This window comes from Grammomys surdaster, unplaced genomic scaffold (assembly GCF_004785775.1).
Source record: "Grammomys surdaster isolate TR1022 unplaced genomic scaffold, NIH_TR_1.0 125635, whole genome shotgun sequence".
NCBI lineage: Eukaryota > Metazoa > Chordata > Mammalia > Rodentia > Muridae > Grammomys > Grammomys surdaster.
In genome coordinates this window covers 939,431-966,242 of record NW_021620473.1, presented here as the reverse complement: position 1 = coordinate 966,242, position 26,812 = coordinate 939,431, and the positions used below count along the sequence as shown (strand labels likewise).

At 48.7% G+C, this 26,812-nt stretch overlaps 1 protein-coding gene across 3 annotated transcripts in view; it reads right to left on the bottom strand.

The window, feature by feature from the left end:
- The window catches only part of Nav2 (neuron navigator 2), a 245,947-nt gene that overhangs the window by 5,635 nt on the left and 213,500 nt on the right, over positions 1–26,812 (bottom strand). For all 3 annotated transcript variants that reach the window (XM_028787457.1, XM_028787459.1, XM_028787456.1), the window contains 11 exons: positions 21,693–21,846; positions 20,492–20,654; positions 19,444–19,544; positions 16,903–16,998; positions 15,798–15,966; positions 10,981–11,216; positions 8,602–8,756; positions 8,353–8,424; positions 7,460–7,656; positions 7,060–7,178; positions 1,303–1,506 (listed from right to left, as the gene is read on the bottom strand). In XM_028787457.1, coding sequence (XP_028643290.1) covers positions 1,303–1,506; positions 7,060–7,178; positions 7,460–7,656; positions 8,353–8,424; positions 8,602–8,756; positions 10,981–11,216; positions 15,798–15,966; positions 16,903–16,998; positions 19,444–19,544; positions 20,492–20,654; positions 21,693–21,846 — 1,666 coding nt within the window. The remainder of the gene's footprint in view (positions 1–1,302; positions 1,507–7,059; positions 7,179–7,459; positions 7,657–8,352; positions 8,425–8,601; positions 8,757–10,980; positions 11,217–15,797; positions 15,967–16,902; positions 16,999–19,443; positions 19,545–20,491; positions 20,655–21,692; positions 21,847–26,812) is intronic.

The window sequence follows — 26,812 nt, the reverse complement described above, 5'->3', positions numbered from 1 at the left end:
AGATAAAATCCAGTCAGTCCAGCTCTCAGGAAGGACTCATTCTCACAGGGGAGGAATCAGTAAGGAAGTCAGCCACTATGATAGAGACGTGTGGTCCTAGGCAGAGAGAGAGAGGCTCAGGAGCTACAATGAGCATCTGACTAAATACAGGGGTGCTTGTGCGAGCATAATCCCCTTCGTCAGCCTGGGTTTGTCCTGAGAGGACTATGCACCTTTCCAAGTTTGACCCAAATGCTTCATAGACTGAAGGATTTCCCAACTCCTACCTTTACATAAGACATGACACAATGAACTTGCTAACCCCAGTAAGACCCCGGTGACCTTGGTCTTGAGAAATGTCTGCTGGGTCCGGCAGACCATGAGCAGGAGAGCAGCATTGAATTCTTTTAATCAGCTTCTATTCACAGCCTCAACACAGTGTGGCTGTGCCGCAGCACCTACCGGCAGGACGACTGAGGTCACCTGCTGGCATTCAGTCAGTCCACCGGCTCCCCACGAGGGCTAGGATAGGTGATGTGGCTGTCTTCCAGCCCATCTTAAGAGTATTCTTCCATTACGTAACACAAGCAATACTCTCTGTTCTTTTGTTGTAGCTGTCATAGAAGTGAGGGCGGGTTTCAGGCAGGCTGACAGCCACACCTGTGGGGACTGGGCACATCTGCTTCCTCTAAAAAGCTTCTATGGCTTTTTGATGAGTGAGGTATAACTGGGCAGTATGACTATGCATGAGTCTAGAATTGACTGGGGATTTATCATTGCTACCCAAGGTCTGTCTGTCTGTCTGCCTTACTTTTTTTTAATTTTTTTTTTTTATTTTTTATTTTTAAGGTTTCTCTTGTCCCCTAGCAAAACATGGCTCGGTCTCACCCCACTAGCCAGGGGATCTGGGTTGGGGCTGTCGTGTCCTCTGCCCCTGTCTCCTGCTCTTAAAAGCTGCTCATTTCTGGCTTTGGTGCCAAGTTCCCTAGGCCTCTTTCCTCTTCCTAGCACTCTCGAGGACAATATATGATAATGGTACCATCTCAAATCAGAGGACAAACAGTGGGGCAGAGAACATGTGTCAGGACATTTAAAGGGGGGAGAAAAAAAATCAAACTTTTAACCTTATACAAGAAAACCTTTAAGTGAGGTTAAAGGCCTTAGTGGAAAATCAACACCATGGAAGAGAATACTGGAGAGGACCATCCCTATTAATGGGTGAGTCCAGTCTTCCACACCAAGCTTTTGACAATCCCCTACATCCTGAGAGCTTTGCCTCACACCCAGCCCATGGCTGCCACTCCCTTGGTACCATCAACTCACCAGTGGATCTCCTTCAGTGTCGCTGGGGGGCACCTGCTTGCTTGTTGACCCCTCCCGAGGCAGGGAGTAGCCATCAAAGCCCACGTCCTCAGGCCGAAGCTGGAGAAGTGGGGGCCACTCGTGCTGCTGTGGGCTGGCGGCCCATGGGTAGGTGTCCATGACCCACTTGGCGGGGTCCTCCCAGGGGGCACGCCTTCCATAGAGCTGTGAACGGACAAAACGGGTATAGTCTAGAAGCAGGCTGAGACTCTCTTTGGTTGCCCTAGTTCTGTAGCTTGATGGAAAAATCTCCTAAACCAGTATCATGAGTAGCATTCAGAACTAGGGAAGTCATCCAGGATAAACATAGCCTACGGGTTAGGTGCTCAGTCTCAGGCTCGCTCGCAGTTCTGTTGCTGTGCATAAGATTTGCCTCTTGGCATTGCTGGCTCAACTTGATAAACAACCTCCAGGGAAGGAAGCAACAGTCTGATGGGAAGCTTTACCAGTTTTCACGGTGGGAATATTCCCACCACAGCTGATTTCACGCTCCCACCAATGAGGCGGCTAAGTGTTGGGTTGGAAACAGCCAATCCCCACTAACCTTCACAAGGCACCTCTAGAATCCCGCTGGTTAAGCCCAATCAGGGATTGGGTTCTGGGCAGCAACACGCCAAGTCTGATGAAGAAATAAACCTGTATTTTTTTAATTTTTTTTTCATGCGTATGTGTGCTGTGTGTGTGCATGTCCACATGTGTGCAAGTGTGTGTTGGTGCCCCCACCCCGAGGTTAATGCTGGCAGTCTTACTCAGTGTCTTCTGCACATTAGTCATTGTCGCAGTCGGTCAGCTGAGCCCAGAGCTGTGTGATTCACCTAGTGTACCTGCCAGCTTGCCCTGAGAATCTCCTTTCTGCATTCTGAACATGGAACTGCAAACAGGACCCCACAGCCATTGGAAGTTTACATGGGTTCTGGCGATCTGAACTGTGGTCTTCTTCCTTGCTGCTGGTGTGACAAGCACATGAACAGCTGAGCTATCTCCCCTAGGCCCTGAACCCTGATTTTTCAAGTATATCTGACTCTCAGAGTCCTTCTGTGGGCTCACTCGTCCCTTTTTAAGTATGACCTTAAGAGAGAACACTGTGCATAGGCACCAGTGATGAGACTTTGCTGGCTTCGGATTCTCCTACTTGCCCAAGAGAGTAACTAATGTAGTTTCCAAAGGGCAAGCTATACCATCATTTAGCTTTTTAAAGCCAACATATCCTGCTCCGAGGGTTCTTTTCTCAAGCCTTGAGTCCTGACCCTGCATTAATTTTAATGACTGCTCCCGACAGCTTCATGAGATATACATATTCTTAAAAGAATGGAAACCTAAGCTGGGTCACTTCTCACAGCGAGGCTCTGACCACTGTGCTGCTGGGTCTGGCGTGTCTGTTTCCTTTGCATGTCATGCCCTACAGCATTCTGGGTGCCAGGTGCCAGCAGTGAACAGCATGATGACTCTGTCAGAAGCATCACCCCCATGGCTTACAGATGGGGGAGCCCCAGGAAGGGGAAGAGCCATCACAGATCAAGGCTGCTACCCACTGGCCACTGGCATCAGAGCAGACATGATAGGGCATGCTCACAGACAGGGTAGGGCAGGGCAGGGTTGTCTGGGCTGTAAAGAGGTACTTCAGGGTACATAGATGGAAAATTCCAGACACCACCTCCCTGTGTGTGAGCTTCTTCTACCCTCTTAGAAAGCCGCAGAGGGGAAACGGAAAGGTAAATAGTACTGAGACCAGTATATAACCAAGCCCAGCTCTGGCCCAATAGAACCATACTTTTGAAAGTCACAGTTTCTCAACTGGAAAGAGCCAGGCTACTTAACAGGTGTCCTCTCTTATCTGATGGGAAACCAGAGTCTAACTGCAGTGTCAATATGAAAGGTCAGAAGGCAGATCTGGATTCGAACCCAGGACTCAAACTTCCTTCTTGGGGCCTTTTCCTCTTACTCACCCATGGGACCACTTTGAATCAGCAGAAATGATATTACTGGAGCCTGAGAGTGGGCTGTTCACCAGACCTTAGCGTGTCAGCCTGGCCTAAGTTCATCATTCTCTCAGATGGGTCCCCTTTCCCCCAGTCACCTGAGGTGCTCCAGGTCTTAGAATCTGATTTCTATCCAGGATGCCAGCCATTCTACCCCACCTTAGATAAGCCCATCTCTCTGTATTAATGGATTCCTCCTTTACTTTACCCCAGCATCTCCTATGACATCTTGTCAGATGCCAGCTCCTTGCCTCTAGCCTAGTTTGTTGCTACAGCTCTCGTCATCTGGGACAATGGTAATCTTGGTCCTTGAGTTCAGTACAGCAGCCTAAGGCAGCTCAGTGTGAACAGGAACAAATCAGGAGAGAGGCAGGTGTGAACCTATGTGTGGATCAGGGGTGAAAGGGACACAGAAGCAGCTGGGGACAGTTATAGCTGAAGGAGCGAATTCACATTAGAAGCCTCTTCCTTCTGGGCCTCTGAAGGAACAAGAATGCCTCTCCAAGGAGACCCTTGAGGCGTTGGAGCCACTAAGGCTGAGGCTGAGCGTACCCTTGGCACTCCTGAGGTCCAGTGGTTTGTACACACTTGATCTTCATCCTTAGCCCCTACACTGTTGGATCAGAGAACATCTGGCTGGGTTTCCAGAAACCAGACCAGTAAAAATTTCCCATAGGTCAGATATTTTCCATTTATGGATGGGAAAGCCAAAGCTGGCACAGGGGACGGCCCAGGATGTCAGAGGACTCTGGTAACTGAGGAAAGGTCTCTGAGTGACCTTCTATGGCTCCTAGCCTTAACATCCATAGTCTACTCCAACACTAGGTCTTCTGAATTGCCCCGCTCAGGTGAGACAACAGACACATTGGCAAGTGTTTCTGCTGACAAAGAGGAATGGGACCTTGGACTGAGTCATAAGATAAGTATTCATAGGTGCAGCAAACATTAGCTGTAAGAACAGAAAACATTTTTTATAAGCCTTGCTACATTCCACGGGATGTGGTCAAGGCCAGGTGGCTGTGAGTCAGGCTAACACAAGCAGAGGAAGTGTTGTGCAGCTACGGGGCTCTTCTGCAGACTCTGGAGGACAGCGGAGGGGCAGCTGGACAGGCAGACAATCACTTTCTCCCGGGGGTGGGGAGGTAGCTAGTGTACTACTGGGTCAGTAGGAACTGTGGGTGATGCTAAGACACTGGAAACTAAGATTTGGGCTGCTGTGAGACTCCTGACCCCACAGGAAGCACAGGGCTCCTGGATGTACATGGCAGCACCGACATTCACATTTAGGAAGCACTTCTAGGTATTTTACTTACACACATGCACACACACAGAGGAGACTCATACATTCCAAAAAAAGACACTACAGCCTGAACATGCAGAACTGCATGATATCCACTAGGGGGCAATGCTCTCTTTCCCCCCAGGCAATCCTGAGTCTGATGGTAAAGGCTGGTGCCTGCAGAATGACTTCCCTGTGTTCTTTCCCAGTCCTGAAATGGGCAGCCATCTTTCTGGCTCTTAACATGTGACAGCCCCCTTTGGAACCTATTCTGAGGTCTCCACCTCTTCTCAGCTCATAGCCTTGGCCAAGGAAGGGCATACATGTTCTAAACGGCAGTGCGTTCCCCTCGTGGCTACTGTGCAGGGGAGAAGTGAGGAGTGAGGGACACCATACTTAGCTTTCCCTCAGAGGAAGCCAAAGAGAGAGGTGCAATTGAAAGGAGCTTTTTTAAAAAAAATAAAGGATTCTTCTTATCAAGTGACATCACACGTAGAACTCTGCCATAAAACCTAACACTAAACCAGGCATAGTAGTGCACACCTTTAACCCCAGAACTCAGGAGGCAAAGGCAGGCAGATCTCTGTGAGTTCAAGGCCAGGCTGGTCTACATAGACTCTGTATCAAACAACAACAAAATAAACAAACAAAAACAAAACAACATCCCCAAAACAAACAAACAAAACCATTGCCAAGTGTCTTAGCACATGTCTATAATCTCTGCATGCAGGAGTTTGAAGCAGGAAGATCAGAAATTCAGGGCTAGCCTGGGCTACATAGTAAGTTCAAGGCCAGCTTAGGTTATGTAAGATACTGTTCTTAAAACAAAAAACCCAGCAAACCCAACCAAAAACTTTGTTCCCTGGCTACCTATAACAGTTCCCTTGGGCAGACTATAAGCTATAGCAGACCCTAGGATGGCCTTATTGTCACAAAGTAGCTGTAGCTGTCACATGGTTCCATACTCCAGACTTCCCTCAATCATGGTGGTGTGCAGAGGGAACTGTGTTAAGGTCAAAGCTTTGGCTGGCCTTGGTTTCCTTTCCTGTATACTCTCAGAGCTGCAGAAGTGCCAGGCCCCTGGTGTAATGCCTGGCAGATCCTCAAACTTCCATCTTAACCCCAGCAGGGAGAACACAGCCATTCGTTATGAATTAGCAGACCTCAGAGCCACCTCCTGTACTAATTTACAAGGCAGAGCTCAGAGATTTGGGAGAGGACGGCACTAGGTAATCCTAACTCAGTTGTCTCCCTTCCCTGCTTCTACACTGAGGACATGTCCTTCAGATGACCACTAAGCAGCCATGATGACACATCCACTTGGGCCCTGCCACAGGCAGGCTGCTTCCTACTATCTATGAAGCCCCTCCTATCTATGGCCTTGCTCCTGGTTGGAAGAAGAGGAAAAGTCCCTTCTGCAATGGTTCCCTGAGCAAAGGAAGCATAGGTGTCCTCCCCAGCTATGCCTGAAGCCCCCTTTTCAGTTCAGCTCCAAATGGGAGGGGCCTTGGTACCACCAGCCACTGAGGACCAAGGGGCCAGCTCAAGAATGGTCTGTGCCTCCTTGGATACCTTGGATATCTTGGCTTAGAGGTCTCTGGCTTCTCTCAAGTGACTCAGGTCATCCCCATTCAGTTATCAGAAGGTCAGCTTGAGGCAAAGAGGACACAAGTGAGAGAAGGCATCGAGGAGGTGGGTACAGGGGCAGCAGGAGTCCCTCTAGACAACCATCAAACCATCCCAAGCTGCATAAAATGGCCCACCCCTAGTAACTCCTAAGCTGAGTGACAGCAGTGGACACAAGGGATATGCAGCTAGAAGAGCCCCCATAACCACCTGTGAGGGGTCCTGAGGCTAGTAAGCAATATCCTGGGCTTGAGGTCTAAGTACCTGGGGTGAAGATTTAAATTCCAGATCTTTTGAGCTTTGATTTTCTTGTGGTGTCTCAGAGCCCAGGGTCTTGCCTGTGCTAGGTAAGTACTCTACCAATATGACCTTGAACTCAGGACCTACCTCTCTTTCTTCTCAAGTGTAGGATTTTAGGAGTGTACCATTATGCCTAGTTGAGGCTTTGTTTTTATGATCTTTGGGCGTCAGTTTTCTCCTTTTGAAAAATTATAACAATAAATCTAGGCCCAGATCTTAGGCCTAATCTAGGACTTGAACCACTAAGACAGATGAGCAAATCAAACCCATGTATCTGGTTTGATTTCTTTTACATGCCTATGCTGGAGGCTTGATGGCCATGGTTTTATTTAATCCGTACTACTCTTTGTGGCAGAGGAATGCCGTTATCTCCCCCATCAATAAGGCAGAGAACGTGAACCGCTTTGCTAATAAGCAGCTGAGCCAAGACTTACAACCAGCTGCTGTTTCCATGTGTGCCATACAGAAGACCACGCAGAGTCACGAGCACAGGGCACTCAAGTCTGAGGAAGCCGAAAGGAGCATGCTTCTCACCTGGAGTCCTTCTCTGACAGCTTCCAGGAGGTAGGGGATTATGGAGTAGTTCCACAGGTCAGTGAACCACACTCTGGAACCATCCACGTCAATGGGACATGACAAGAAGAGCCGGGGACCTGGGGACCACAATGAGATACGTCACAACTGAAATGGGGCAGGGTGGACTTCCTCGTGTAAGCATCCCTCGTCCAAGGGATACTGGTAAGTAGTGATGGGGCTGATGGCTTGAGGTGTCCCTCTGCCCTTCTTTATCTCTGAGGACAGCATGACATCTCTGCTGGGTCCTGTCCTGCCAAGACCCAGAGGAAAACACATGAGGGAGCCAGGGCTTCCAGGAGGCCACTGCCTACGCCATCCTCCCATCAGCTTGCCCCAGCCTGCCTGGCCTCCCACCTACCGATGGTGACATCCGAGGAGCTGTGGGCCTCCAGGAAGCGGTTGAGGTGATGCCAGACCTTCGGGATCCAGTTGATGATTTTCACCAGCTCTGCATTGCGCGCCCGCCCACTGATCTCCGTTTCCATGAGCTTCCGCCTCAGGAAGCGGCCAAGGAAACCCTTCACGGGCTCCGTGTGGTTGGCACAGAGCACCCACCTGGGAGAATCAAGGAATGCCTTTCAACCCCAAGGATGCCCAACAAGGTTAGCAGGCCTCACAAACCATAGTGTCAGGGAATGGATGGTGAGCACATTCATTGTCGTTGAGGGCGCATTTAGTACACCCTTGAGGGAGGACTGTGTAGAGGTGGCCAGTAAAAACGTGTGTAGGGTCCAGGCTATGGTGATGAAGTCTATCCCCTACTCAGAGGCCCAGGGGTGCTGAGTGAAGCCAGGGCAAGCTGGGTCATCGTCTTGCATGGAGATTTGACTACCCTTGGAGGGGATCCCAGCCATGAAGGATTCACAGAGGATAGAACTGGCAGCTCCACAGACTCTGCTACATGGGGACATTTAAAGGCACAAGCCATCGCTGTTCATGCTGAATCGAGGCAGAAACATATGGCCTCAGCTGCCTCCTGATACTGACCAGTGACTGAGAGTCACAGAGGCCAGGGTGCAGGCTTCTGTTCTGACTGGTGCATGTCTCTTAAGTTAGGTTGCCTGAGCCTTCATTTCCTCATTGTAAACATGAAAGGCAAATGGCTTTATGTGTAAACACATAAGGTCGCTGTGGGAACTTAAATGTGTTAAGCTGGGGAAAATGCCCAACAGAAAGTCTAGCCCACACCAGATGCTCTGAGAGGGCATTCTGTACTCTCCCTCTGTCTGGATGAAGGCCAGGGTACCTCACCTGAAGTTATGATGAAGCTGTAGGTTGGGGGTGGAAGAGGTAGCCTGGTTCATCGTGCCGATGATGTAAGGGCTGTGGGGAACACAATGTGAGAAGCCCAGAGTTAGGAGTGAGCTGGAGAGCAAGGGCTTACAGGCTGACAGACCGCTGGCTCTGGCTGTGTATTCAGCACTTCACTGTCATGCTAGCCTAGTTCAATAGCATGGCCCCTGCCATCTGCCACCCCTGAAGTCTAGAACCCCCTCTTACCATTTGTGGTATTTGCAGTTTAGCAGCCCGTTGAAGATTTCACCCAGAGAGCTCACGTGGTGCAGGTTGTCCAGGATGATGACTAGAGGCATATCCACAGCATTGTTCTCGCTGTTGCACTGGTCGGCCAGGTTGGACAGATACTGGCGCAGTTCCTATGGAGGACAGAAGAATGAGCTTGGAACAGTTAGACCCGTGTGCTCCAGGCCTTCACTGTCCAAGACCAAGGCAGGAAGAAGTCACACTGAAGTCACTTCTGAAATCATACTGTGAACGAAACCTGAGACCTTGTCTGTCACAGGGCATCGGTGTGGTACTCCTGGAATGCTGTGAGCATGGGACATGGAAGGCCTGTGACAGTCTGCCTCCTAGCACTTACAAAATGTCTGCTTAAGGCCTCTTACTTTCTTCTGTGCATGTGCACACAGGCATATGTATGCATCTGCATGTGTGTACCAGTGTGTGCAAGCCAGAGGACAAACTTGAGTGTTGTTCCTCAGGTAGGTGTCATCAACCCTGTGTTTTGAGATAGGGTCTCTCTCTCACCAAGCAGGCTAGGCTGTCTGTCTGATGAACCCTAGGCATCTGTTTGTCTCTACCTCTCCAGTACTGGGATTATAAGCAGGCCATCATACCCAACTTTTTTTAAAATATGGATTCTGGAACATTCCAGCCTATAGGTTCCGTTTTTAATTTCCACTGGACCATTTCTTTAGGAAACTATCATTTCTTGCTACTATGCTAATTTCCCAGTAGGCTTCTGAAGGCAGGTGTCAGATCTTTAGCTATTTCCAAACCATCCTCCTGAGAGCTAGCTCTGTAGAAGTCACTGGAGCAGAAGAGGTCCCAGCCTCTTCCGGGTAGTGCTCTGAAAGATGGGAAGCATGTAGGGGCAGGTGAGTCTATGTGCCCAGGGACCTTATAATGACCTGCTGCAGCTGAACCTTGATGGTTGTCTTGGAGACTGGGACAGCCTAGTGTGTCTGGTTCAGGGCTACACACCAGGAAAAGACACAAAAGATGGCTTTCCAGAGCCTCCTGAGGGGAGTCTGATGGCATCACTTAGGACACCCATGGGAACTTAGGCAGGGTGGTAATTCTGTGATGGATGGACCGTGATTAGCTCCTTTTTACAGAAGTTAAAGCATAGAGCCAGGCCACCAGCCTAAGACTATATCAGGGGTAAGCGACAGGCTGGGTCAGACTCTGATGCCTGTGAGAAACACCCAGCTACTCGATGGGCAATGGTTCCTCCACCTCTTACAGAGGCATACCTCTCCAGGCTCCCTTTCCAGTCAAAATGCTCATGAAAATGCCCCAGGTTTCCCTCCTTCTCTCAGCCGCTGCTCACCACAGGCAGATCTCCTGGTTCCTTCTCATTTGGAACTCTTATCCCTCTTACCCAGCCCTGCAGTGCACAGCTTAGCCACGCTCTATACGGACACTCTGCCCATGCAGAGAAGTGGGATCAGCTTGGGCACAGTTTGCCAGCCACTCACGATGTGGCCTTCCTTCACTCACCCACTCCTAAGCTGTAGTCAGAGAGATGAGAGCTTTTCTCACCCCTCCCTTCATCAAAAGCACACAGGGAACCGGTAAGCAGGGCCACTAACCATGGATATATATAAGTAACAGGCATGAGATCTAGTCGTCTCAGGTGCGTGAGATGACTCATAATTCACCAATTCACCTTTGATGCTCTGGGTGTGCTGTGCAACACCTACCAGCTAGAAATCAGAGGCTTCCACTGTATCATGGAAGATGGGTAGATGAAGGAATGAATAAACAAATCAAGGACATTACAATAACCCTTTGCAGACTCACAGCCAGGACCAGGTCAGACTATGTGGGGTGATGGAGTTAACTGTGCACAGGCCTCTGAGAACTCAACCAGAGTCCCAGTACCAATACTTAGTTGGTCTGAGTTGTGTCCAACATGTGACAAATGTCCTTCAAGCTGCTGTTGTCTGTCCTGTAACATGGGGACAAAGACAACTAGAACTTCAAGAGCTCTATGAGGACAGTTTGCTGTTCATGGGACAGGCATTATCAGTGCCAGCAGCTGTGATTGTTGTTATTGGTGGTATTGTTGTCTCATAGAAGGTTTTATTTGGGGAAAAAATAATAATACCCAGTAGGCACAAGCTATACTCTTGGTGAACTGAACACATCTGAAGGAGCTATCTCTGTGAGCGGACAAGATTGACTTGCCCCACATGGTCCTTGCTGAGAGGATCTGACTTGAATTGTCCATTTCTGCAAGCCCTGTTTCTGAGCTCCTTTCCTGGTCTTCTAGAATGGAGAGCTTGAAAATGCTCATAGTGATAGCAGCATTCAAAGAGCCCAATGTTCAGAGGGCTCAGGGCGGCCTCCTTTTACCTTGCTGGACTTGTGGTCCACATTAAAGGTCGCGATGACACCGTCTGTCAACTCCCGTCCTTCCCGAAGTACCACGTACTCAGAGAGCCGGTTGGCCAGGTAGGTTTTCCCAGTGCCGCTGGGGCCTGAGAGGATGATCCGCCGGTGCTCTGTCAGCAGGGATACGTAGCGCTGCAGGATGGGCTTGGGGATCAGGGACTCAAACACCAGAGAGTCTAGGCTGTTTTCCGTGAGCCCTGTTTGAGAGAGATGGGGAGGGTTTGAAGTTGGGCGAGGAGGCTAGTTTCAGAATCATCCCTCTGCAAGTCAACATCCCTCTTCATGACATCATCCCCCTTCTTGGTAGTCCTAAGACTCCTGTCCACCCGGGCACACTGGAGGCTGAGAGCTCAACATTGCTGCTGTAGGAAGCTACCCTCCTGGTCACCAGCAACTCCTTGAACTCTGGACACTCTCTGCCTGTTAGCATTTACTAGCCCTGTGGTGTCTACCTCAGTTGATGCCTGAGTCATGCTCACCCATGTCTGCCATGAACCTAGGTTGTTTCTTATCTCTCCATCCTGCCAGGCACCAAGCTGCCCATCCTTAGGGGTGCCGGAAGGCGGGGTGGGAAACAAGGTGAAACCAGGATGCTAGAATGGGAATACGGACTGCGGGCCTAGAAATGCTACATGAAATGCTACACGCTGAGGCCTTTGACCAGCTACAAATGGAAGCTTCTCTCTTCCCCTTTCCATCTGGTTGTTCAATCTGGGACAACCTTGTTAGCCACTTGTAGGTTTGAAAAGGATGCTCTCAGAGTTGGGGAGATGGCTCAGTCAATTGAGGGGCTTGCCTTGAAGGCATGGGGACCTGAGTTCAAGCCCTAGAACCCACATAAAAATAAGGGGGTCAAGGCAATATGCACTTATCATGCCAGTGCTAGGGAGGGGGAGACAGGATTTCTGGGGCTCACTGGTCAACCAGCTCAGCCTACTTGGCAAATCTCAAGCCAATAAGAGACCTTGTCTTAAAAATCAAAGTAAACGGTAATTCCATTTGAAAACTCCCTTCAAGAAAGCCCCTCTGTGTTAGTGGTTAAACAAGGAGGTGTTCCTCTGTCATCCAATAGCACGTTCCTTCCTCCCAGGGCAAAGACACCCCTAAAGCATTTCTGGGTTTGTTTCAGCCCTCCCCTAACTAAGGTAACCCCTATAAGCAATGACCACTCCCAAGGACCATGACAAAGATCCCCTCGTGCCTCACCAGGTATACAGTGGAAGGACTCTTGTCTAAATTTAGTAACAAGGACCTCAACAAGAAGGACCATAGAGGACAACCAGTGGAGAGAGCACTTTGCATGTATGTAGCTAGTTTGGTGTTTTGCATTTTTCAGAGGATTCGTTTCAGAATATGCAAATTCGTGGGCCAGTATAATGGCTCTGCATGTAAAGGCATTCGCCACCATGCCTGAGTGAGATTCTCAGTCCAATCCCTGGGACGCACATGGTGGGAAGAAAAAAAACAAAAAAACAAAAAAGACAACCAATTCTTAAGAGTTGTCCTCTGACTTCCACAGGCACTCTGTGTCAATGTCATGTTCATATCCCCAACACACACACACACACACACACACACACACACAGACACACAGACATAGACACACACAGACACAGACACACAGACACACACACACACACACACAGACACACAGACATAGACACACACAGACACAGACACAGACACAGACACAGACACACACACACAGATACCACTAAAATAAAGTAAAAATGGTATACAAAGTCAGGCCTTGTCCTGGTCTCACTGGTGTGAACTGCTACTCCAGATGGGATCCTTCTGGCAAAACCCAATGTATAAATGCAAAAGCCAAGCTGAATCTTGTGAATGCTAAAACTGACAGCACCCACGCCGCTCTTCTCTAGGGGTGGGCTATCCTGTCACTCATTCCACGCACACAGTTTTACCCCTTGCTGTTTGTGGTGCTCACTGTGAAACATGAAGATGACAGTGTGTAGGCCCCATGAACTTTGAGTCCCAGTTGTAAATGGCTCCCTTCCTTGAGAGTTCCTGCCTCACAGTTCTTGTTTCTGCTGGCCTCATGCCTCATCCTGCTTCTCCTATGGCAGGACTCTTCCTGTCAGACCCCACCCACCCTTTTATCTGCCAGTGGGCTGTGGACTATATCCCTTCAAACCATAGTTAGGATGAACTCTTCCTTCCTTTTGTCATCTCTGCAGAGTGTTTTGTCACAGAGACTAGAAAAGTAACTCATTCAGAAACTTGGTACCAAGAAGAAGGGCCATCGGTGTGATACCCTCACTACTTGGAGCTCAGGCATCTTGAACGGGTTTGTAGGAGTGTGGAAGTTGTAGGAAGTTCAGGATAGAAAAGGCCAAGAAAGCTGCAACCAGAGATTAATGAGCCATTCTGGCGGGAATTTGGAAAACCAGAATGTGTAGAGAAATCTGAACAGTAAAAGCAAGGCTCATGATGCTTGGGGATGTGGGAGTCATGACTCCATCGGGAACAGGGCAAGTGACCATTTTTGCCACATTCTGGCAAAGACCTTGACTGCCTTCTGCCCATGTCCTAGAAAACTGAATTTAAAGGTGAAGAACTGTGAGGCGTGGTGGCACATCCCAGCACTCAGGAGGTAGAAGCAGGCACATCCCTGTGAGTTCCATGCCAGCTTGGTCTACATAGTGAGTTCCAGGACATCCAGGGCTGTATAAAGACCAGGGCTATGTGGAGGGAGGAAAAAGATGGTCTGTGGAAGTTTGAATAAAAATGGCTCCCATGGGTCCACAGGGAGTGGTACTATTAGGGGGTGTGGTCTTGTTGGAGGAAGTGTGTCACTGGGAGTAGGCTCTGAGGTTTCAGAAGCTCAAGCCAGGTTCACTGTCATTCTCTCTTCCGGCTGCCTGCCGAGCTAGATGTAGGACAGTGCTAGCTACCTCTCTAGCACTATGTCTGCCTACATGCTGCCATGCTTCCCACCATGATGATAATGGACTGAACCTCTGAACTGTAAGCCAGCCCCAATGAAATGGTTTCCTTTATAAGAGGTGCTCAAGGCAGGAGAGCACCCCGGCTGTGACATGGGCACTGCTCACCACTCTTATCCGGGTCTACAATGAGAAAGAACAGGTGGGGCAGGAGGATAGGAGAGTTCGTTTGTTGGGGGAAAGGGCTTGGTATCCCTCTTGCTCCAGGAGTGTCTGAAGCCTTGGCGCTGCAACACAATAGGGAAGGAACTGTAGAGGGGTTTCCCTGCTCACAAGCAACTGCCTGGGGAAGTGACTACAGATTCAGACACTGAGAAACCACTCTAACTGTAGTTCAAAGGGCAAGGGTCCATCCCAGGCTGGCCACAGAACTTGGCGACATCATCCGCTTTGTTTTGGTTTTGCAGGCATGCAAGATGTCAGCTTGAGGGAGTCATGGAGTTTGATCTTGTAGTTCTAGAGAGATTCGGAGGCTAGGCAATGTATGGCAAGCTCAGAATCTCTGCAAGGAGAATGCCTGAGAAGACACTGCATGAAGCTATTAAGCTGAAATGGGGACCCCTGGATGTTGGAGAGACCAGGACCATGAGACATCCACCAAGGAAAGCCTCAGGCATTGAGTGGAGCTGATTCAAGAGAGAGACTGTGCCTGCCCAGGCAGAAGAGCTGGAGGGGCAGGGCTGCCCAAGCCCTCCAGAGCGCAGATGTTTCCACCACTAGCCTAAGATACCTGATATGCAGCTGTAGCATTAGGTCTTTAAGCTGCTAAGTTTTGGTCTTTTTTTTTTTTTTTTTTTTTTTTTTTGTCCAAACCTTGCATTAACTCCACACCTCTGTTCCACAATGAGAATGATAATTTTGCGAGGTTTTGTATATAATTTGTTTTTTTACTTTTTTTAATAGCAGCTCACAGTTTGCCTTGGATCTCAGATGAGACTCAAGTTTTAGATTTTTATAGTCTTAGAACTATTACGAACTACAGGGTTTTTTTGTTTGTTTGTTTGTTTGTTTGTTTTTTTTAAGAGATGGCCATGAATACACAGGGACAAGGATTGGAAAGTTATGACGCACAGTACCCTGGAGTCTAACACTTCCAGGAGCCAAGGCTTCAGAGGCACCTGGGCAAGAAGATTGCTGCAAGCAACCAGTACATCACAGTTTCTTCATCTGTAGAATGGGCTCATGTCCAAGGCTGGCTGGCAAGCATCCTTCATTGCTTTGGCAAAGTGCCATCTTAGCAGGGTTATTAAGGAGTTATTAGTCTCTCCTCATCACAGTCATAAGGCTAATGGCATCTTTTGATATCTAATTTCAGCAATAAACTGAAGTGATTTGTTTCCCAATGATGTAACTTGCTTAAGTCGGAATGGTTAAGATAAAAGAGGAGAAAAACAAACAAACAAACAAACAAACAAAAAACACTACCCACATGCACAGAGCAAATCTACAAAGACCTACCTTTGCCACCGGAAGTCCCAGCTTTTGCAAGTAGCCAGTTACTTTTTTTGTTCTTTTCTTTCTTTCTTTCTTTCTTTCTTTCTTTCTTTCTTTCTTTCTTTCTTTCTTTCTTTCTTTCTTTCTCTCTTTCTTTCCTTCCTTCCTTCCTCCTTCCTTCCTTCCTTCCTTTTTTTTTGTTTTTTTGGTGTTTTTTTTTTGCTTTTTTGTTTTTGTTTAAAGACAGGGTTTCTCTGTGTCCTAGAACTTGCTCTGTGGACCAGGCTGGCTTTGAACTGAAAGATCGCCTGGCTCTGCCTCTGAGTGCTGGGATTAAAAGGGTGTGTTACCACCAGCCCTCAGCTAGCACCCACTTACCTTTGACGGTCACCAAGATGGTGGTGTTCTCTCCCACGAGATAGCCACAAGGGAGAAGCTCGGGGGTCTCTGAGGTGTTGCTGCGCTTGATCTCACCAATGCTGTAGCCAAGAACGCTATCTGAATTCAGCCCCAACTGACTCACTGGGTCCACGTGAATGATGTATTCCTGAAGAAAATAAAACATGGACCCCTTCAGAGAGCTGGCTAAAACCTGCTAGGGACGCCCATTCTCATTGGGTGATTGACAGGTGCCTTCTTTTTTTTTCAGATGGCACCTGCACTGAAATTAAGCCATGGCACACTCTGGAAATAACAACCTCGAATCCAGGCCTATTAAGGTACAGATTTATTTGCTTAGGAACAGGTGAAAAACACAACCCCCTAACAAGACCATGAACATTTAATCTGGGTGAACCAAGCATGGAAAGCCAGGCAGCTTCTCTTAAATTTGGATGGAATTTTACAGGCATCAGTGTCTGTGAATGGTGCAAAGTTCATAAAACAGTAACTGACATGAAAAGTTTCCCCATCCCCTATGTTGGCCCAACAAAGCCAGAAAGTGAAGCATCTGTGCAACTTCAAAGTATTCAAAGGTTTCCTTTGCAAAGCGTCCCTTTGGTAGTGACTGTGATGGCACATGTATACACAGCTGTGTGTGTATGTGTGTGTACAAGACAGATGACATGTCAAATACCCAATCCAGTGGTGTGAGCACAGCAGTATTCTTGACTGGTGGGATGTTACTGTCAGAGATTGCAGGGCTGGTATGGGGTGCTGTAATGGGGTGCTGGGCATGTATATGCAAAACTGTACTTCCTGGGCTTCAGCCTCAGGTAAGAGACTCTGATCATATTGAACAGGACATCACTTTAGGGATGCCATCATGAACAAATGTTTCCAGCCATTGCCAAGGGCAGACAAGAGAGAAGGGCCAGTCAGCCATCTGAAGCATCATTCTTCCATGCCCTGGAGGACCAGGAGACAAGTCCTAGCAATGTATGGATGGGGAGGAGTGGAGGCCAGGGAAATAGTCGGGTTCTGGAAACAAAGCTCTCCTCCCTCCCCAAGCCCACTGCTGTGGCTTGCTTCTCGAGACACTTACTTTGAACAGCCGTCTAACCACCCCATCGAGCACGTCCCACTTTGTTTTGCCACTAACTCCGATGCAGCCGATGAGGAAGAGGTGTGGTCTGGAGTCCTGAGGGTGAGGAGACATGTGCAGGTGAGAAACAGCTGGCTGTTGTCTGGTCAGGTTGGGCAGAAGCCTAGGCATTCCAGTGTTTCCAAAGGAGAACAAACCCCCCTTCCTTTCCACGCCAGGCATGGCTTAGCTGGCACGCCATAGCCTTAAGCCTTGCCCCTGCTCTGGTAAAACTGCAAAGGATGTGGGAGACTAAGATGGCCTCTCTGGTACCTGAAACCATCAGCTAAGTGGATGCCTCGTGCAGGGCGTGGACTCCAAATCCTTGACTGCAACCTTCTCCCAGCTTCTGTCTGCCAGAGCCCGGTTTCCAATCCTGCTAAAGATCTACTCACCTTTTGCAGGAAGCTTTCGTGATTCAACTGTCTGGCTCACGGCTACACTGGACAGACCCAGGCAATGATGCCTCTCAGTGTACACATCTCTAGGGTCAACTGTCTCACGTGGTATTTAATGAACTTTGTCATGTGGTTAGAATGTCAGAGAGAATGTTTCAGTTCCCTTCCTTCTTTCCTTCCTTCCTTCCTTCCTTCCTTCCTTCCTTCCTTCCTTCCTTTCTTCCTTCCTTCCTTCCCTCCTGCCTTCCTGCCTTCCTTTCTTTTTTGAGAACCTCCTGCCTCTGCCTCCCAAGTGCTGAGATTAAAGGGGTGAGCCTGGCTTCTTCTACCTAAAAATAATATTTATTGCTTTCCTTCTATTATAAAAACAAGTTCAATTCAGAAAATTAGTAAAAGCCCGGGAAGGCTGCCAACAACTCTCATTTCCCACTTCTTGTTCTTCTACACCCACGGGGGCTAACTGATCACATTAATGGAAAGGATGCCGAGAAAACATTCCATTCTGCTTGGTTTTTTTTTAATATCTTGCATGCCTGTGAGGATGTAGCTGGGACAGGGGTGGGTCTGGGTGGCGGGCTCAGGCATGTAGCAGTTATAAGTCAGCAGAGGGAAAGAACGCCAGCCCAGCAATCAAAGGGTCTGACGCCACTATGTGCCTTGTGGTCTTGGGTTTCTTAGTGGCATGATGGGGGATAGCATTGTGGTCAGTGACCTCTTGGATGCCATGGTGGCCCTCAACAGCAGCACTAGAGAAAATAGCTTACCATCTTGTAAGAATGTCAACTGTGACACTAAGAGTGATGGAAAGGGAGAACTGGTAATATGGAGAGGTGTCATCTGCCTGCACTGAAGAATGCTGGGAGAAAGAATTCCAACCCGACAGGCCAGGCCTCTGTGAGCTGGTTTCTTGAGGCTCCTTATCAGCCAGACAGCTCCAAAACCCCTAGTAAGTCAGCCACACAGTGATAAAACTGGCGGAGAAGAGTCTGGCTGGAGACACTTTGTTTTCATGAGTGCTTGGTTCCTCAACTGTCTGAAACTATAATAACACGACTGCCTAGAGACTTCATGTGGAGACTCCTTTGCTTTTTTACCACTTTTATGGCTAAGGTCATCCAAGCACCAAATAGGACTTACCCACTAAAATACAGCTCACCTTGCAGCCCTTTACCTCTACCTCAGAATAGTCTCTAGGCAGATACATGTTGGAACAGAAACCATACCAGAGGTATAGTCTTCTAGCATGGGTGACTCAAGATACCCCTAGCCACCCCACTCTGAGACCCCATGTGCTCCCTAGACTCGGCTGAGGACCTCCTGTTTCTCAGCATGGTGAATAATGCTATGTCTGTCCGTAGCCTCTGATGAGACAGAAATGGGTCCCAGGTTGGCTAAGTCTACTCAGCTTCCTCCTCTGCCTTACCAATAAAATGTCCAAAGCTGCCTGGGACATGCTTCAGAAAAACAGGAAATCCAGAAAAGCCGTTTTGGAGAGCATTAGTGTTTACTAGTGCTGAAAATACAGGCGAGGAGAATAAGACACTGTTTTTTAGCAAGTTTTCTCAATCCTTTAAACAAAGAAATGAAGAGCTCTTTGCTCACTCTGTGTCAAAGGACAGTCAAGGAGTGTGGGCACAGGAGGACCGCCAAGGACTGTGGGTACAGGAGTTCTGTGTTTTCAGAACACTGTCGTAAGTATTCTATTTTATCTTTACCACATCTTTTCTTTGTTTTTTTTCCCTTTGTTGTTGTTTGTTTGTTTTTTAACTGTGGTGCTATGTATGGAGCCCAGGGCCTTGTACATGCTAGTAAACACTCGGCTGCTGTGTCACACCTGCAGGCTCCTCTGACAGTATCTAATTTATACATCAAACTCTATTACCCATAGTCATGTAACACATCACAGCACGCATTGGGTCCAGTATCCTCAACCATTTCCGGATCCCCTGGGTCTTGCAATGCATCCCCTGTGAGTAAGGGAGACTATGGCATCGAGAAAGGCGTCAGCATTTCCCATCGCCTTAGGTTTCCAGTTAAGTTGCTAAGCTAGGCCATTTCTCCCTGGGGGAAAGGACAGGCGAGCAGGGAGAGAGATCCGACTAACCTCCTTCCACTTCATTGCCTCCTGAAAGCTGACAACTATCTTAACATGCCTGCCTCCTTCCTTCCGAGCCGAGCATTCACCAGTGTCATCCAGCAACATGTCTGCGAATGGAAAACATCAACAGCCTTAGGCACGTGGGGACAGCAAAGCTGCTTCCCGACACCTCTGCCGCCCGTGGACACGGCAGCAGGACAAACCAGGTGTCAGGGTGCAGGGGAGGTGGGGGTGGGGATGGAGGGGATAGGATGAAGAACGAAACCACAAAAAAACTGATGGTGGGAAGACCAGGGAGCAGCCAGCAGGCTGATGATGCATCTTGCCAGATGGAAGTGCAAGGGAGACTCAACCAAACGACAGCAACGGTAGCATCATGGGTAAAAAAATAAATAAATAAAAGCATCAGCCTTGAAATGCTCACAAAGAAAAATCAAGGTGCATTTTGGGATGATGTGCCAGCCTGGAGTCTGCCCCAACAGCCAGAAGGCTGAAGGCCGAGACATGGCCTCTGTAGGACCTGCTACCGAGAGGTACACGGGCATTGGGCCTGCAGATCAACATTTTAACATGGATTGAGCAGAACTCAGTGTGGTGGGCAAGGAGAAACCCAAGTTCATGGTCTGAAGAATTTGGGGTGCTGGAGCAAAGCATGGAGTACTCTAATGGCCAGGTTCATGTTGGTAGCAGATGCACACCCAGACACACACACACACACCCAAAGTGCACACACACCTGCTACCTCACCATCAGATCTGTGGACCTGCTCATCCTGGAGACTAGAGTGCCAGTTGCAGGCATCCCTCTGCCCTCGTCCCATGAGTCACTCACCCAGGCTGGTAGACTAGGCCTGCCCAGAGACTCATAAGCCACTCACCCAGACTTATAGACTCAGTCTGTCTCCAGCCTGTGAGCCCCTCAGCCAGGCTGGTATGCACGGCCTGCTCCTGGTCCCACGAGCCACTTACCCAGGCTGGTGGACTTGATCTGCTCCCAGCCTGTCAGCCACTTACCCAGGCTAGTAGACTTAACAGGTTCCCCAGGTTCCACTCACCTAGGCTAGTAGACTCTGTGAGGTTCAGGCTGTGTTGCGAGAGACCTAAAGACTGCCTTGGAGAGGCGGAGATGGACACCTGGGAGGGGGCCCGGCTGCAGCCACTGCCTTGAGACTCAGACTTCAGTCGGTCATTCTCAGCTTTCAGCTTCTCAATTTCACTCTGCAAAGAATAAGGGAGAAACTGACTCACTAGATGTAATGAATGGCTCGGGCCTTTTCTGGAGGAAGAATCTGGGCGTTCCTGGTAGTTATCAGGTAGCTAGGTCAGCTAAACTCAGGCACACCCTTGAGGAGACTCACCAACACACTCCACCTACCCTGACTCTGACACGGCTAGTCCCCATTTCATGGAGAGTTGGTCTTTAGGGGTTATTCAGAAATTGCCTTTCTCAGGGTCTGCTGCTCGAGTGGCCAGTGTAAAAGGGTCTCACAACCAAAGAGATTTCAGAATTTGGAGTGTGACTCTCAACTCCATGATTTCTCAGTGCCTTAAGGAGCTATTTGCTTCGTGACTCAGCAAAGCACACAGCATGTTTCTGGAACACATTAACTATAGAGCTTTCCTTTCCAGGAGCCTCCCAGAGACAGGTGTCCAGGGAATGTTTTTTGGGATGCTACTCTCTAGTGGAGTCTCATTTAGCACACTCCATAGGAATCTTCCACTCTATAGCTGTCCATATAGAACCTAATGCATGCAAAACTGTGGTACAAAAGATTGGAACGCCTTCGGTCCACAGCAGAAGGTGGGGCTCGTAAGAACCAGTCTGTAGCCATCTTTAAAGGAAGCCACTGACTCTTCCAGCTGTGGGATGTGGAAAGGTTTGGGATGAGGCCCAGGCTGAGTCTTGGAGGAGGGGTCTGGTTTGGATTGACAGAGGATACTCAGCAGGAAAGAAAAAGGATAAAACAGACTATAGGGATATAAAGCCAGTGCCCTGTGAGCAACATGGGTAAAGTGGAACTGGGGAAGGCAGACTAGGCAAACGGTAGACAAGACAGGTAGAAGGATTAAAGGCCACTGTAGGGGGACCACCTTTCAAGGAAGAGGCAAAGAGGAGCTACACAAGGTCTGATGTGAAGACTCACTCTCTAAAGAGAGGTGGCAGGGGGAGCAGCAATGGCCAGCATGCCGACACACACCTCTCACCACGGGCTGCCATTCTGCAGCTTCCTGGGGCTCTGTTAAATGTCCACTCACCTGCATCCTGTTCATGGCCTCTCGGAGCTGGTCCAGCTGGTGAGCAGAGCTGAGTGCTTCCAGGCGGATGTCTGTCAGCTTCATCTCCTTGTCTCTCAGCTCATTTCGTAGCTGCATGACTGTCTCGGCTTCGCTGTCCATACACTCAGAAATGCTAGGGGAAGAGGATGTTACTGGCAAAAACAGCTGAGTTCCTTCACTTGGCTCGCTCAGAGAGTGGTCCACAAAGTTGTCTATCTGAGGCCCACCATCACTCAGAGTCCAGCACTATCATAAACAACTGACTCCTCCTCCTCCTCCTCCTCCAGCCCCTACCGCTTCCTCATCACGAGGACCATAGCCAAAGCATCTAAAAGACAGATTTTGTTACTCATCTGTGTAGAGCAGTGGTCACCACAGAAGGGCTCTGATGTATCTTTCCTCAGCATCGCACTAACAGAGGCTAAGTAGGAACAGGTAGACTGGAGTAGTCTACTGCTGGGGTTTGTGCATGTCCCCTAAGAGTCAAGAGCAAAGGGTGCAAAGGGTGCTCTCCCTCCTCCACCTGGCCAAACGTGTGTTTGTGTGTGTGTGTGTGTGTGTGTGTGTGTGTGTGTGTGTGTGAGAGAGAGAGAGAGAGAGAGAGAGAAAGAGAGAGAGAGAATTTAAATATATGAGTAAATAGTTAATCTTATTTTCATTTTATTTTGTTCAGCCACTAAAGTTTTTATAGAACTCTTGCAAGTCAGTATGAGGTGGAAGACCTTAAAAGTTATGGTACCTTGTAACCTTTGGAAGGGACAGTTCTACTAAAATATAGTTCCGTGATTTCTAAAGGATGTTGGGTGATTGGGCATGACTTGGATTGAAGACAGGAGACAAAGAAAAAGCTCAGAAAACCGAAGCTCCTAAGTTTGAAAGCTGGAGCTAATGACTGCCTGGGAGTCTGCATGCTTGGCTTGGGAGACGACAGCCATGTCAGCCCCTCCCTAAAACTCGGTGCCGGCTTAGAGGCCAAACAAAATCTACACATGAAACAGGCTGAGGGCCCAACCTCAGCTGCCAGCAGAAGACATTCAGACAACTGTTCAAAGAGATGCAGAGGCTCGAAGGAAAGTCTAATACTCAGTGGACTTGTCTTTCCAGGGCAGTTTAACTGGCCTGAATGGGAACTCTTTCTAAGAGACAAAACCACTTCCTACTTTTTCAAAGTCACAAATTAGCAAGCTAGGTGGGAGGCCCTTGCCTAGAATCCTAGGTAGCTGAGGCAGAAGGATCACAAGTTCATAGCTTGTTTGGATACAGAATAAGGCCCTGTCTTTAGAAAAGGTTATTAATGGGGCTAGAGAGATGGTTCAGCAGTTTAGAGCACTGGCTGTGTCTCCAGAGGACCCAGGTTCAACTCCCAGCACCTACATGGCAGCTCACAACTGTCTGTAACTCCAGTTCCAGAGGCTCTGACACCCTTGCATGCATATAAATGCAGGCAAACAAAGCACATAAAAATAATTCTTTTAAAAAAAATTACTAACTACTAAGGGAGCATCTCAACTTCAGTATCTTCTTAAATTTAAACACACACACGCACACACACACACACACACACACAAAGAACTCCCAAGAATGTTATTACCTTCTTCTGAATCTAAATCTGAGTCGGCAGAACTCAAAATCAAGAGACCCTTTCCCCAGTTCTTCATACTCAGAGTAGCCTATAGTTTTTAAGGCTGAATTGCAGAGCCATCATTTAGTTTAAGAGATATGCTCTAATCCAGGTCTTGCTGAGAATGTGGGGTTTGCTCCACTCCTTGCTGCAAGCTTTGGATCTGTTCCCTTATTCTGCTGGGAACTCCACTCCAAGTGTTGCAATAGGGCCTGCCCTTCTTCTCTAGAAAGCTCTCTCAGAGCTTCTCCCTGACTTTACAACTCGGGAGTTACCTTGCAAAGTTTCGCCTGTCAGGGACTCCATTAAAGGGGTAGGATATCTGTCTACTCCCAAGTTTACTCTGAGACTTACTCCTGAGGCTTTGCTTTAATGCCACCTAGAGATGGGACTTTGAGGAAGTGATTAACATTAGATGAAATCACAAGAGTGTGCCCCAATCACTGAATGAGTGACTTTACAAGAGAAGAAAGATGGACCTGCGTGAATTGGTTTGCTCCAGCTAGTGGTGTCAAGTTCCACAGCACCCCAACCATGCCAAGATCCAGCAAGAAGGCCAACCAAGGGTGTCAAGTGGGCCTGGTATATACACCCAAACTGTAAGCTTGGTTTGAATGTCCAGTCTATAACACACCTGATCTATCCTGTGCAGTCCCAGCCACAGAAAATATCTTAAGATGCAAAGGGAAGAACACTGTGCCTTCTTCCCCCCCCCCATATATCCCACCCCTGTTCTGCTCGGCTCCAGTTCCTTTAGAACTATACTGTTCTTGAATCATTCTGAGTGTTTAGTCATGCCCCCCACACACACACACAATAGGTATCCAGCAGTGTTTGCTGGAGGTATCTGAAGCATATTCTTCGTATATCTTATACACTGTCATGATTCCAATTTTAAAGTAGGGAGAATGGGGCACAGAGCCACCATCATGCCCAAGGTCACACTATTTAAGCATGGCAATTTGGGATAAAATCTGGAGGAAGAGGGTCGCTTAACTCTAGGCTCCTGGACTATACCCAGTAGGCAAGCAAAGCAGACCTTTCTACTCCAGAGACCATGAACTAAAGTGACCCGATGTATTTTCTTCAGTCCCTAGCACATTATCCTCTCCTCTCCCTCTGTCTTTCCAGAAGTGGGCTGGAGGCATACTCAATTTTAAATGCCTGGAGTGTGGGAAATGTGGCCTCCCCACAGCTGCCATTGCCTTCACCCACAGAGGAGGGATTTGTCCAAGCCTAACCTCTCCGCCTTGGGCTTCATCTTTGAACTCCTTCTCCAACCTACATTTGCACATTTTTACAAACCTTTCAAGGTTGGAAATGAGCATTTGCCCTCAGCCCACCCTTTGGAAAACGAGACTCAAAACAAATATCTCCAATGTCCACAGAGGCTGTGGAATGTAAGAAAAGGGCAGGGGAGCTAAGAGCCAGCCCTGCCCCATCCCTGTGGGGAGCTAAGAGCCAGCCCTGCCCCATCCCTGTGGGGACAGTGGTTTGGAAGGTGCTGTCTTGCTCCTCTCTCGTTTGATGCTGTAGCTTCCCTGACTCTCTGATGGACCACCCAGTGGCCTGTGGCTGGAGTTTGTATTCCCTCTCTCACGTAGTTCTTCCCTCTGCTCTTGGGTTTCCTCCCACGCCACTGGCCACTGTACTTTTTCTTCCTGAACTTTGAATGTCAGCACATCAGAGCTAGTCCTGGCCTTCTGCTCTTTCTTTCCAGTCCACCCAACAGAGTTCCCATTTTTCCCAGATGAGCACATGTAGGAGCTCCAGGCTGGCTGACACCTTCATTTGAACGTCTCTGGGTATCTCCCTTATCACTCATTCAAGCGGAGGTTCAGAGTGACACCAGTTGTGGTTTGAATGTGAAGTGTCCTCCCTTCCCCAGCCCCAGCCTCTTGTGTTAGAATACTTTGCTCCCACCTGAGGTGGCTGTCTGGGAGAACTGTGAAATGCTTAGGAGTTAGAGCCTCACTGGAGGATGTGAATTATTGGGGGTGGGCCTTGAGGCCTTATAGCTCAGCCCCTACTTCCTGTCTACTCTTTGCTTCCTGACTGTGAGTGTAATGTGACCAGCCACCCCACTGTGCTGAACAGTATCCTTTTAAAATGGCAAACCAGGGGGCGGGAAAGATGGCTCAGTGGTTAAGAACACTGACTGCTCTTCCAGAGGTCCTGAGTTCAATTCCCAGCAACCACATGGTGGCACACAACCATCTGTAATGGGATCTGATGTCCTCTTCTGGTGTGTCTGAAGTGCAGCCATAGTGTGTACTCCTATACATAAAATGAATAAATCTTTTCAAAACAACAACAAACTACAAACCAAAAGAAACCTTTCCTTCCTTAAGGTGCTTCTTCTCACACCAATAAGAAAAGTAATAACTACACTACCCCACACCCACCCTACCTGCCCCTCCCCCAACTGCCATGACAACAAACCCTCAAGTGTCTCTAAACCAACAGAGTATCCACCACAGAGCCAGGTAGGATGCGGGACAGGAACTAAAACCTGAGGATATGCACAATGGTAAATAACAAAGCAGCTGAAAGGGGTGGGTGCTGGGTGTTGTTTTATGCATGGAAGATAGGCCAGGCCTTGTGGACAAGGTTACCTTATAATAAATACCCAGAAGGAGAGCGTGTTGGTGTTGGGCAGGGGGCATGGCAGCAGCAAAGGTCTGAGGAGAGGAGTGTGACTGAAAGGTTCACAGACAGAGCAGTCGGAGCCTGGAAAATGCTGCTACATCTGTGATTCCCCCCACCCCACTCCTGATGTCCTGCAATGCTTTCCACAGAACTCCCACTCAGTCTGTCTAATCTTGCCGTCACCCATGCAGTTGGACGCGGTCATACGCATTTCAGAGCTCGTCATGCTACAATCTCACCCCTCTCTCCCGCCGCATCCGCCATGCTGTCCCTCAACCATCCTCCAGCGAGCGGGCTACCTGCCCCACCCTCCCCTGCAGACCTAACAGCCCATTTCCACATCGAGCTTCTTGTACTGTTGATTTCTTGGGAAGACAGCCTTGCTCGGTGTGTTTGATCTGTGACCATCAAAGCCCAATTCCCTTTTCTGCTTGTTCCCTAACACGGCAGTATGGGCCTTGGGTTCCAGACAGTGGAGTTTGGTAGGAACGGACAGGTGCAACCTGTAGGCCTGGCCCACAACACCTTGCATACATGCCTGTCTCCTGACCAGACTGGACACAGCATCACTGCACAGATTCTTAGTCAGGGCAGGCTACCTGCTGATGAGGACCTTCTGACCAGGCTTTGGGTGAACCAGAAGGAGAAAGCTAAGCAAAGCTTCTGAGCTTCAAAATCAGGTTTGTCACAGTGGCTTGTGTTTCTGACCAGAACTAACCAGTGGTTCCTTCTGTTACAAATCTTTCTGATGGAAGGCCCCACTCAAGAGGGGCCTCCCCTGACCACCCCATGAAAAGTGGCTGTATCCCACATGCATTCTTAGAATTAA